General features: G+C 39.3%; 2 protein-coding genes across 2 annotated transcripts; both read right to left on the bottom strand.

Annotated features, from left to right (window-relative positions):
• Window positions 1-7,500: 7,500 nt before the first annotated feature.
• Window positions 7,501-10,009, bottom strand: LOC124643629. Its single transcript, XM_047182644.1, has 3 exons — window positions 8,432-10,009; window positions 7,720-7,987; window positions 7,501-7,577 (listed from the first exon to the last, which is right to left on the bottom strand). The coding sequence occupies exons 1-3, from the start codon at window positions 10,007-10,009 to the stop codon at window positions 7,501-7,503; spliced, it is 1,923 nt and encodes a 640-aa protein (XP_047038600.1).
• A 194-nt stretch (window positions 10,010-10,203) lies between these two features.
• On the bottom strand, window positions 10,204-11,877 carry LOC124643671. The gene has a single exon (XM_047182703.1). The coding sequence runs from the start codon at window positions 11,498-11,500 to the stop codon at window positions 10,382-10,384; it is 1,119 nt and encodes a 372-aa protein (XP_047038659.1). The 5' UTR covers window positions 11,501-11,877; the 3' UTR covers window positions 10,204-10,381.
• Window positions 11,878-12,340: the final 463 nt, after the last annotated feature.

Below are 12,340 nucleotides of genomic sequence, written 5' to 3'. Positions count from 1 at the left end.
GTTGAAAGATCCACTCTTCCCGAGGAAAATAAGCCCAAACATGAGTGGTCATGTTTATTGTCAGACATCTGAATTTCAAGTTTTTACCTGATGCTTGCCTGCAATTTGCGAGAGTTGCCCTCGATTCCTCAAGGTTTCCATCATTAGATCTTAGACTGAGTGACAATAGAATCATTTGGGAAGTGGATAAAAACTTCTCAGTTTCCATCATCAGATCCTAGACTGAATAACAATAGGATCATTTGGGAAGTGTATAAATTATAAATTAAAAAAAAAACCCCGACCCAAAAAAAGCACGCAATTATTATGACAAAAGGTTAAAAACGCTAAACCCTATAAAAAGCAAAAAATAACTTTTAACACTACGTAAGTACCAACTAAAGCATGTCAGACTAAACTAAATTTTGACGTGTCGGGGGACCGCTCTAATTTATTAGCTTAACGTTAGAAGTAATTATATACTACTACATTATATATACTTCTTATAACTTTTTATATAATTTTGTTTAGATACGTGTTTTTTATACGAATGTTGAATGTATGAATTAAGTAGGTATTATTTGATTAATGTAGTATTTTTAAAGGTAAAAAGCGGACTCCCGACACGTCAAAATTTAGTTTAGTCTGACATGCTTTAGTTGGTACTTACGTAGTGTTAAAAGTTATTTTTTGCTTTTTATAGGGTTTAGCGTTTTTAACCTTTTGTCATAATAATTGCGTGCTTTTTTTTGGGTCGGGGGTTTTTTTAAATTTATAATTTAATTTTATTTCATGCTTTTTGAAGGAGCTCCTTAATTTTTCCTTCTTTCATTTAATTTCTTTTATTTAAAGATGTGGTCGTTATATGCGATCTCGGCCAAAGGAAGCTGTTTAACAATCCTCATGACAAACTGGCTCTGGGAGAATTGCACAGATTGAGAAACAATAAAGATTAACCTTTGGTCATTTTAGACTTTCAGCAAAAATACATATCGCTCACCTAGCAGTATAATGACACATCTACTTTTTTCTTATTTTACAGAAATGAGGGTCAAAGATTTTGCAAACGTTTGAAACGAGGTTATGATTTCATTTTATATTTTATCTTAGATTTTATAGTTTTAACAACTAATGCCGTACCGTTTTACCACTTTATAAATTATACACTTTTAAACACTTAGGCCGTAAAAACCCAGTTTCGCTTTTTTTGTAAATGTGCCATTATACTGCTAGGTGAGCGATATAAATCGGTTTATCCGTTTCATTCCGGCATTCCAGGGTTTCATCCGCCACACCCTATTTCCAGCATCAGGTTCTAGTCAATTAGAAACATGAAGAGAACTAGTCAAGACAAATTCAACGAGCCCAAACTCGATGGGTTTACGTCTTACGCAGTTCAGGGTTACGTCTCCTATCTTCGTGTCCTAACAGCAGACCAGCTCAGTGGTTCCAGAAGACATTAGTGTTTCAAATTTCTGATCTCACATATGCTTGCAAGTAAACTGAGCGTGTAACATTCCTATCACACCTAACAAACGAGCTGATGACCTTGAAGACCTGAACCGATTTCCACCAAACATAGCTAAGAACACTCCCGAATGACATTCCTTTCAAACAAAAAAAACTGCATTACAATCGGATCATCCGTTTGGGAGCTACGATGCCACATACACACACACAGACACGTCAAACTTATAACACCCCGTCGTTTTTGCGTCGGGGGTTAAAAAATGATTTTTCATATCAACGGAGTTCAGCGCGAACAAACCTAAAAAATACAAGGATTAGAATTGAGAACCTCTTTTTTGGAAAATGGGTTAAAGACTGCCTGAAGTTAGTATCATCATCATCTTCCGAGCCTTTTTCCTAACTATGTTGGGGTCGGCTTCCAGTCTAACCGGATTCAGCTGAGTACCAGTGCTTTACAAGGAGCGACTGCCTATCTTACTGTCTGAAGTTAGGTAGTATGTGCAGTACTTGTTTTGGAACAGAATTGTGTACTACACAGCTGGTCCAAGACATTTCAGGCCTAGCTCTAGCGTAAGTAGCCGCATACAGTCAATGCAAGATCATCATACCCTAACAAATATAGGAAAAGACTAGGCAAATGATTACAAGTAGTCGTAATACATAGTACGCATGTCTTTATTAGTACAAATATGATTTTGCTTAGCACCTGACAAGGCTGCTAGTGTGAAAATTGATTGAGTAAATAAGCCTAAGCCGGCTATTCATATAAACAATAATAACTATGACAAATGTTCAGAATAGTACCTTAAATACCTTATATTGTAAGTAGATACTCATCAGGAAGTATTTTTTGGGGGGTGGTAAGTTATCAACCTTGTTTGCCTATGTGGGGTCCTGGCTGTCATTGAACATCCTTGGCAGACGTTACGGGTAGTCAGAAGCCTGTAAGTCTGACGCCAGTCCAACCAAGGGGTATCGGGTTGCCCGGGTAACAGGGTTGGGGAGGCCAGATATGCAATAGCTCCTTGTGGCACACTGGTACTCAGCTGCATCCGGTTATACTGGAAGCCGACGAAAAGGCTCGGCAGATGATGAAGTCATCAATCGATTGCTCCCGTTGTGATTCATGACGTGTCAATGGTTAGGCTTTTTTATTGATGGGAAATCATCAAATGACTCCTCCCACTGTGGGTGTAGCGTGAGGGAGTGTCAGACTCTTACTGACTAAAACCCATCATATTCCTTCTTCAGCCCTTTATGTACCAGGGCCGCGGTAACTTTCGAATAATCCCGATGCCTCGACAGGCTTTGGGAATCTGTTTAGGCTCTAGTTGACTCTAAGCAACTATTGTCCTGAACGTCCTCCGAATGAAGGATTGCTGACACCACAGGGAGCGTTATTTGCGTTCTATGCAAGATTCATTAAACAACTGTAGTAGACCCTAGCATTGTTGGGAAAGGGCTTGGCCGATAAGATGATTCATAAAACAACTGAAAAACGCTAACAACGTGCAAAATTGCGTCTCTTTTGCGGGCCTTTGTCTAAGAAAGTAGATACGTATAATATTCAGATACATAGAAGTAGCGAATTCGTGCGCGTTTGCCCGCTTTGCGACTGCATTTCACGGCACCCGGATAAAAGTGATCTATCTAGGGTAATTTTTGACTTTAGAAATTAACTAATAGTAATATTAGGTATTTAATTCTATGAACAAATCTCTTAGTTGGCTTGGCTTGCAAGCAATACAAATGAAGCAGGAAAATTTTCAAAAAAATAATAATACCAAATATGTTAATGATCTACCAGCTACCTAATACCCACGCTCTCAATTTTTTTTGATTTCTTGTTTTATTATATTTCTAAACGCGCCATTAAAACTTTTTTGTTTCATTTTTGAATCGCCATAAGTATAGTGCCTCCCAAGATCACGTGCATGACAAATATTTAGAATGACGTCCGCTCTTTTGAAATTCGCTATTTTGGTTTTGATGGTGATCATTCGGGTTCCGACCCCAACATAGTTGGGAAAAGGTTCGTGAGATGATGATCATCCGAATTCAACGAAAAGCCGGGACCTAGACATAAAAGTATTTTTTTTTATTTCTAATAGGCCTATGAAAGCTTTTTCAAAACGTCAAACTAGATGCGTGGTTCCAAAAAGTTGGTCTCATGGAGTGGAGCCGACAAGAACATTGACATATATTCTAGCGATAGACAAGAACATCCATACAAATAATTTACCCGCTATGTCGTCTGTTGACATTTCGTTGACGTATTGTGACATGTAGTCATCCTCATTGATGTTAATTGCAGAAGTGTCGCTCGTATTTTGCCTACATTTTTCATTACTCAAAAAGTTTATATCTAAGTGAATTCAAAATCATGTAATATATCAAAAAGTTTATTTATATCTAATTGAATGCAAAATCATGTAATATATTAAAACCAGGAACTTATTTTTAGGGTTTTTAATATTAATTACGATGTTTTTTTTCTTAAGAGGGCTATCACAAATTTTCGCGAATTTAATTATTTTTTCTTGAAAGTAAGAACATACCATGACAAAGTGAAGTCTGTTTTCATTGATATTTTACCTACTGCTAGTTTTATGGCACATCTGTTTCTGCACGATTTTCTTAATCCATAATTCATGATGGCGGGCGGGAACAAATTAATGCATATTTGTAAAATTGAATTGTAAATGAAAAGTATGATATACAAGCGTTGTAATAGCATGAACAGCGTGTAATTTTACTAACTTGACTCTCGAATAGTTTATATGTGTAAGTTTATACCTTGATATGTATTTTCTATTTTATAATTGTAGTTTCATAGACATCCATCTGACGCAGGTGTCAAAATCGCTCTGATTTGCCATTTTGGGCACTGCATAGTCTGCAGTGCAGTTCAGTGTGGTAAGCTTTTTGTTCGGAACGTTCTATCTATTATAGTACGTAGTACATATATATCGATGGACAAGAAACTCCATAGACACTATTCTCAAAAAAACAAAACAATTATTGTTTATAGTAAGTTCAACTCAGTCTTGCGCGCGGCCTTATGTGTGGGTAACCCTTGTAGAGGAAGTGAAGCATATTTGGAATACCAGTTTGTTTTTTGAAAATAAATTGAAGGCGAAACGGGATAGCTCAATAAAAAATACATTAAATTATTGTCAAAATATTAAACTTTAATAATGAGAACAATCAAATATAAAAAATATCAGATATATTATCAAAATGCCTATCAAACCAAAAATACTCCAAAAACTTGATTTGACTTAGGGTGCAGATAATTTGGAATATGGTATTCCAAATTATATTCATTTTTTTTCTTTGAAAATTGCTAACACTTTTTCTTAGAAACTAATAGAATTCTAATATTTTTAAAGTCATAGGCTCTTTACAAAAAAAGAAACTTACAAAAAAATAAAACCGACTCCCAAAAAAACTGAAAAGCAAAAAAAACACGGTATTCCAAATTAACAACACACCAACCTAACTTAAAATTGCATGTCAAATTTTTAATCCTAAGAAAAATTCACAAAATCATAGTAATATCTTAAACTAACAAGGTCACTCCGCAATGAAAATAATTACAATAAAGATTTAGAGTATAACAGCAAATGATACCACTGATTGCATTCTTACCGAAAAAGTTTTCAAATCAGTTGTCTCGTTCGCGGGGGGCTGGTTGCCAAAATGTCAAGATGGCGTCCTGTTTTTAATGCTGTATGGCTTTGTGTATCGTTTGACGTTATGTTTACGGCATAAAAACTCAGATGGCGTTTATATATATTTAGATATCGAAGTATTCCAAGTTACCTGCAGTATTCCAAATATGCTGCAGTTCCTCTACATATACAGTGACTTTGTGTGCATGAGAAGAGGTACAGTCGGATACAAATACAGTTATTTAGGGGTACGTTACGGCGGTTTAAAGAAAAACAGTTATTACGTAATTTAATGTTTATTTATTTATACCTAATGATTCTGAATCGCTACTTGAAAAATCATACCTATTATGTATTTTGCATTTTTAGTCCACACTTTTATTTATTGTCCTCATACCCCGAGCTAGAAAATATGTAAGGAGTATTTAATTCATCTTAGATATTTCACCTCATTTATTTCTTAGATACTGTCAATGTCAATTTGAAAAAACGTATGAGAAAATAATGAAAAACTGTAAAATGTAATAATAAAAAGCTTTGAATGTTGTTTCATTTTTTGAAACGTTACCTGACTCCTTAAACATTTTCTCCGTGAAGAACTAGACATTTTTGTAAACGACTGTACCCATAACAAAAAGCGATAAGAACACGTCTGCTTGGACGACGTCACTGTCACACGAACGAAAGTTGTATATTTACAAGCCGACGCACACATAGGGCCGCGCGCAAATCTGAGTTGAACTATCTATACAATAGTTTGATTTTCGCGATTATAATACAAATCATATTATAATAACGAGTTATAATTCACGTGATCGGCGCACGTGTGACCTATGAATCTATTAAACAAAAGCGACTTTATGAAACTCGCAATTTGTTTAGATTAGTACCTATTTAGTTTTCAGGGTTCCGTACCCAAAGGGTAAAACGGGACCTTATTGTTTTCGCTCCTCTGTCCGTCTGTCCGTCCATCTGTCACCAGGCTGTATCTAGAAGAAAGAAAGAAAGAAGAAAGAAAGAAAATACATTTAATTACGTAATTGAGGACGCATACATAAGTACCTACATAAACAATCAATATAATAAATAAAACAAAAAAGGGCTAAAATAGAAAGAAAACAAACATGAGGGGGTAGTATGCGTCACAACCACGCAATACGGCCCTCGCTCAGCATGATGCTGCGACCCCGTGCGAGACAAAGTCCCAGCGCTGATTTTCAGCGACAGCCGAAACTAACGTTATGGCGTCCAACGGGTGATTATGCGAATATGTGTTAAATAAATTGTGTTTAAATATATATTAAATAAATAGTGTTTCTTTGAAGAATATAATAGAATATAATTAGTTTACTCCATATGATCAAAATACATGTGGTCGCGCCATTAATTATCTATGCCTGTAAACCATAGAGGTCAGTGCTGTAACTTAAACATCTGTCAAAAACTATTTCAGCTACTGAAAATAAAAATGTATTTTTAATGGCGACCGACGCTTTCGTACTTTATTATAAGAGGGTAATATGCTTTACAAAATATTGTATAGTGTGTATGTATCATACGAGATAAGTATCTTGAGCAACGAGTGACTAAGTTTTATCTTATCCCAGTTTGGGATCGTGCGAGGTGTTATAAAATATGCTTTGTCATGACGGTGGGTGAGTAGAAGTTACACGTGGATTGCGAATAGTACGTAGTAAGCAGCATTCAACTTTAATTAAAAAACAACATTTTAGTTAAATTAGGGAATATAAAAAGTAAGGAATAATAATGATTTAATTAAATTTAGAATTAACATTAAAATCGTAATGAATTGATATCACGGGTACATAAAAATATATGAGGACATAACAAAGAACACAGATGAAGGATATTTGGAGCAATATGAGCCGACACAGCCCCTCCTCCAAGATTGCTCAACGATCAGGAGCCACGCTTCTGCTACAAGTGTGCCTCCAATGCATCCCACGCCTCAGGAAATCCCTACACCAGCGCATGTACGCCATGACCCCGTAGGTAAGTGACAATACAAACAGTTACCATGCGTATCAGCCAGTTTGTTCCCTTAATAAATGTTTTTTAAGTAGGTATTTGAATGGTAACTTTGATTTCAGGCGTCGCAATGGTGGAGGGATATCATTCCAACAGCGTGTGGCTGCAAACTTGAAACAACCTCGGAATGCTATGGTACGATGCATTGGTACCACCAGAGGGCATACCACGGACCGGAGACCATGATCTGAACGGATGGGTTTCCAGGTCAACTTGCTATATAGGTATTCTGGTTTTTTTGAATCAATAACTCCAAAAAGCAAATTGGCCAAGTGCAGCCTCCTCCTGGCTGCCATCTTTAATATATCCAGATTATTTATGTACGGAGTCACGTGGCTTCTTCGAGGAATGTTTGTGCAGAACCGAACACAGGCATTTTGAATACGCTGTATAACGTGTTCTGTCCTAGAAAGAAGGCATGGTCCATACACTATATCACAATAGTTTAGCCTAGATAGAATAAGACTGTCAACGAGTTGTTTGCGCAATGGGATGGACAGGTACTTTCGTATTCCATACAGAACCTTCAGTCTATAAAAACAGTTACGCAGAACATTATTGATATGGGCCTCAAACCTTAATTCGGGATCCATAGTTAAACCCAGATTGCATACTAGCTCAACTCTCTCAATGCTCTCGCCCATGACTGTCAACGCAGGATTAGTGGTCAAGATTGTACGCACTTGGTTCCTAGAACCCAGAACTATAAACTTCGATTTAAGGGGGTTAAGTACCAGAGAGTTCACTTCAGACCATTCAACCACTCTCTGCAAATCTTCGTTGATTTTCTGCACAGCCACAGATGTTTCATCAGCCTTGAAAGAGATGTACAATTGTATATCATCGGCGTACATATGGTAATTACAGTGAATGAATGACTTTGTGATATCTGCACTGTACAGTATGTACAACAGGGGCCCCAAAATCGAGCCTTGAGGAACGCCCCTCGACACGCGGAGGGGGGCGGATGACACCCTTGACCCATCTTCTGTGTGCAATTCCACTAACTGAGATCGATCGGAAAGGTAGCTTCTAAACCACTCAACTGCATCAGGGTCAAAGCCGTAGAAAGCCAATTTGGACAACAATAGAGTGGTGTTGATTGCGTCAAAAGCGCGGGAAAAATCTAGCAATGCCAGGATTGTACCCTCCCCCCTATCGCGCGCTTCAAGAATATTCCCTACAACATCAGCCAAAGCCGTTGCAGTACCCCTACCCTGTCTAAACCCTGATTGCAGATCTGGAAGAATTTTATTTACCTCCAGAAAATTTACTACTTGGGAGTAGACTACCCGTTCTAGAATCTTGGAGAGGCAAGGCAGAATACTGATAGGTCTCAAGTCCTTTGTACTGACTGGATTATTATTTTTGGATATAGGTCGGACGATAGCGCATCGCCATAGTTCAGGGAATGTACTCGTGGTAATAGAGCAGTTAATTATATCAGTAATGGCTTGCAAGGCATTAGGCAAAGCAAGGGATATCATATCAAGGCTGATACAGTCGATACCTTGTGCATTAGATCCCAGGCTCTTAATTATCTTAAGAACAGCCTCGGCGTTGGTCGTTGTAAGACTGAATGTGGCATCACCAAAGCTATGCGTCTCAAAGTAGGACTGCTGTGACACATTTAGATGACAGTTGCCCGGCACATCCAGGAACGCAGCATTAATTTCATCAGGGTTGTTGAAATGTCCTGGTAGTAATCTTTGCGTGTGATCTGGCAGCACATCAGACTTTAGGTTGCGCCATAACAGTTTAGGGTCCTTAATATGGTCATTGATGCTCTTTGTGAAATATGATTTCTTCTCGCTAGCCAGGGCCGTAATAGCTTGATGCTTGAGTTGAAGATAATATTGCTTATGTCCTGGTAACTTAGTTTTGCGAAACCGTGCCCTTGCCTCATCTCTCATCTTCGATATTAGCCTAACATTATCAGTTATCCACGGAGTGGGACGGGTTTTAAAGGTCATGCTTTTGAGAGGAGCATGGAGATCAAAAAGCTGATTCAAAAAGAAGTTAAATGTTTGCACCATATCATTAACATTACTCATGTCACCAACCGATGACCATGGTATATTCCCCAAATCCATTATGAAGTAGTCCTCCAGTATGTTTTTGAGCGGACGAAATACAACCGACCTGGGTTTGAACGTAGGCTTTTTAAAAATTGTCTCGCATGTGATAAACGAGTGATGGCCAAGCTCACTAATATGATTCACAATGACGTTACGAGTAGGAGCATCTGTGCAGACAACATCAATTAGCGAACTACTGTCTCCCACATAGTGTGTGGGTGTTTGCACTAGCTGTTGAATATTCAAGTGATTGAGAAACTCCGTAAGTTCTTTCGTTTTTGTGCTATCAACATCTAACATATTAACGTTAAAGTCTCCCAACAGAATCAGATGATCATAAGGTGCCAACCCACTAATGCTGTCAGTCAAGGCGTCCAGAAAAGTATGTAACTCTAGCCATGGTGGACGATAAGCAGTGCCAATAAGTAGTTTTTTTTTATTGACATTGAGGTTCAGCCAGAGCTGTTCCACATTGCTGTGCTCAGGATGAGGTCTGATGCGCGCAGTGATTCCATTTTTAAGGTAAAATGCGACCCCTCCGCCTCGCCCACCACGGACAGTCGTGGGACGCGGTATGTGTTTAAGTCTATACCCAGGCACACTAGGCGCGCGGCCATCCTCACCCTTGCGCAACCAAGTTTCGTTGATAGCCATTATATCCACGGAATAGTTGCCCATGGCTATCAGAAATTGATCTTGATTAGTCCCCAGTGAACCTGCGTTTAACAAACCAAACTTGATGTATTTAGCTGGAGTCATTTGCATTTGTTATGTACTGTAAATTTAATTATGTATATAGATTTTGTTTGTACTGTATATAGTTTTTTGTGTATAATGTATATAGCTATTGTATAAAATATATATAGTTTTTGTAGATATTGTTTGTGTATATAGCTTTGATATATAATGTGTATAGCTTCTATATATAATGTATATAATAATAATTTTTGTGAAATGTTAGTGTAAGATTTAACGTGTTTATATAATATAGTTATATAGATTTGAAACAATTTTGACTCACCATATAAGCAAAATATGATAACCCCCTGATAGAAAAGAGTGTGACGCATATTCCCCCACTCATGAATGCTAGACACACACAATGACAAAAATAATAAAAACAGACAGTAATCAAGTTGTTTCATTGACAGATCCAATAATCGCAGCAATGTCCTCGTCGGTGCGGATTCTTTGGGTGGAGTCACCCGGGCCCTTCCTAGCCAGTATGCGACCTCGCTTCGTCCAAACAAACCTCCAGCTGAAGAGGCTAGCAGCGTCTCGCGCCTTCCGAAACAACCGGCGATTAGTTTTAGTGAGGCGCTCGTTAAGGAAGAAACGCTGCGGCGGGCCAGACATGTCCAGGTCAGCAGTCGTCGCGCCCCGGCGCACGCGCGCACTCGCCAGCAGCTGGTCGCGCACATCGCGCCGCGCCAGGCGTACCACTATGGCGCGCGGCCGCGGCACCGCCGGACCGGCAGAGCTTGTGGCGTTGAGCTGCCTACCGCCCACCCGCTCCGCACTGACGATGTCACGTTCCTCCAGCGTGACCCCCAACTTGAGGCCTATTACCTTGGCAATGTGAACCGGGTTGTCAGCTGTGCTCTCGGGAATATTTGAGATTTCGATGTCATTACTGAGAAGGTCTTGATCCCTGTCGTTCAGTTCCCTCCTTAATTCTTCCACAATCCCCTCCACGGATGAATGTGTGGAAGGGGAGGTCTCCCGCCGCTGTTCCAGTGCATTAATTCTGGCCTCCAGGCCGTCAATACGGGTATTGCAGCTCTGCATGGATAATTTAAGATCCATCATCTCCTCCAGCATCTTGCTGCGGAACTCCAGAAGGTCAGCACGCATCGCCCTCAACTCCTCCACTAGAGTCAAGTCGGAGCCAGCTTGCGGCGCAGGAGGAACAGACGATAGACTCGCAGATTGTTGCCCGACGGTCTCAGGTAAAGGGCTGGAACAACTAACAGTCCTGGTGTTGGGTGAACTCGGCACCACGCTTGTATGTTCTACAGGGCTGGTGCTAGAACAGGGAGGGCTTTCCGCAAGACCTCTGACTGGAGTATCCGCCCTATTGTCCCTTAACAGGTTCTTCTTACACTCTGGGCAGCGCCAGCCTGCAGGGACAACGCCTTTTGCTACAACTCCTACGCACCCTCTGTGGTACGCCATTTTGCATTTACCACATTTAGCGCCCTCTGCCGGTACCATAAAGCGACCGCAACCGTGGCAATTGACACCAGGCATGATGGTAGGCAAATAGGTAACTTGCGTCTGAGGTGATTCGCCGTTCACACGCTAGATGGCGCTGTTAACTCGATGTCGATCGTTGACAGATAACGAGAATATCAGCCCTCTGTCTATGCCGTCGGTCTGTCAAATCGAGAGAGACGAGAATATCCGACACTTATTAAAAATAGAGGGTAGAACTCAATTACGCAAAGTCACTGTAAGTATTGTTTTGTATAGTTTAGAACCTTAAGCACTGTTTTTATTAACCACTTTAATATATGTCACTGTATGTTTCACTGTGTTCACTATAAATAAAGTCACTGAGCCGAAACAAGTGTTTATTATTTTTTAAGAATTAAAAGTATGGACACAGATCTACACCGATAGACGTCACAACTGTCAGTGTTATCTCATGAACCGTGATAGTTAGAGACTTGAAATTTTCACAGATGATGTATTTCTGTTGCCGCTATAACAACAAATACTGATAACTAGTACCTATAGAATAATATTTTGGGGGCTCCGCTCCCATACAACAAACGTGATTTTTAGCTCATTTACTAAATAATGGTACCAGGTACGGAACCCTTCGTGCGATTCCTACTCGCACTTGGCCAGTTTTTTCGTTTTTTTTTCTCAACCAGTTTTCGCTCTATTTTCAAAAATGTTTCCTTGTTCCTCCACTCCACTTTGGTATGTGGTGTCATGGTGTCAAAATGGCTTTGCATTTTAGGTCAAATAAAATTTATTAGACTGGTTTATTTTTTGGAAATAAGATATGAATCAAGATCATTTAATATGTAAAAAAAATTGGTTGTCTGTAAAGTCGGTTTACTGACGATAGTTGAACGTGAC

Source organism: Helicoverpa zea, chromosome 28 (genome assembly GCF_022581195.2).
Source record: "Helicoverpa zea isolate HzStark_Cry1AcR chromosome 28, ilHelZeax1.1, whole genome shotgun sequence".
Lineage (NCBI taxonomy): Eukaryota > Metazoa > Arthropoda > Insecta > Lepidoptera > Noctuidae > Helicoverpa > Helicoverpa zea.
Note: the sequence above shows the minus strand (reverse complement) of the source record. Positions and strands in the feature narration are given on the sequence as shown.

Bases quoted from the DNA above. Each gene is read 5' to 3' on its own strand.
- LOC124643629 (XM_047182644.1), bottom strand. From the start codon at position 10,009: ATGACTCCAGCTAAATACATCAAGTTTGGTTTGTTAAACGCAGGTTCA. The intron at 7,988-8,431 runs GTAAATAAAATT...ATCTCTTTCAAG, and splicing joins AAGTAGTAAATTTTCTGGAG to GCTGATGAAACATCTGTGGC. The intron at 7,578-7,719 runs GTAACTGTTTTT...CCTTCTTTCTAG, and splicing joins CCATATCAATAATGTTCTGC to GACAGAACACGTTATACAGC.
- LOC124643671 (XM_047182703.1), bottom strand. From the start codon at position 11,500: ATGCCTGGTGTCAATTGCCACGGTTGCGGTCGCTTTATGGTACCGGCA.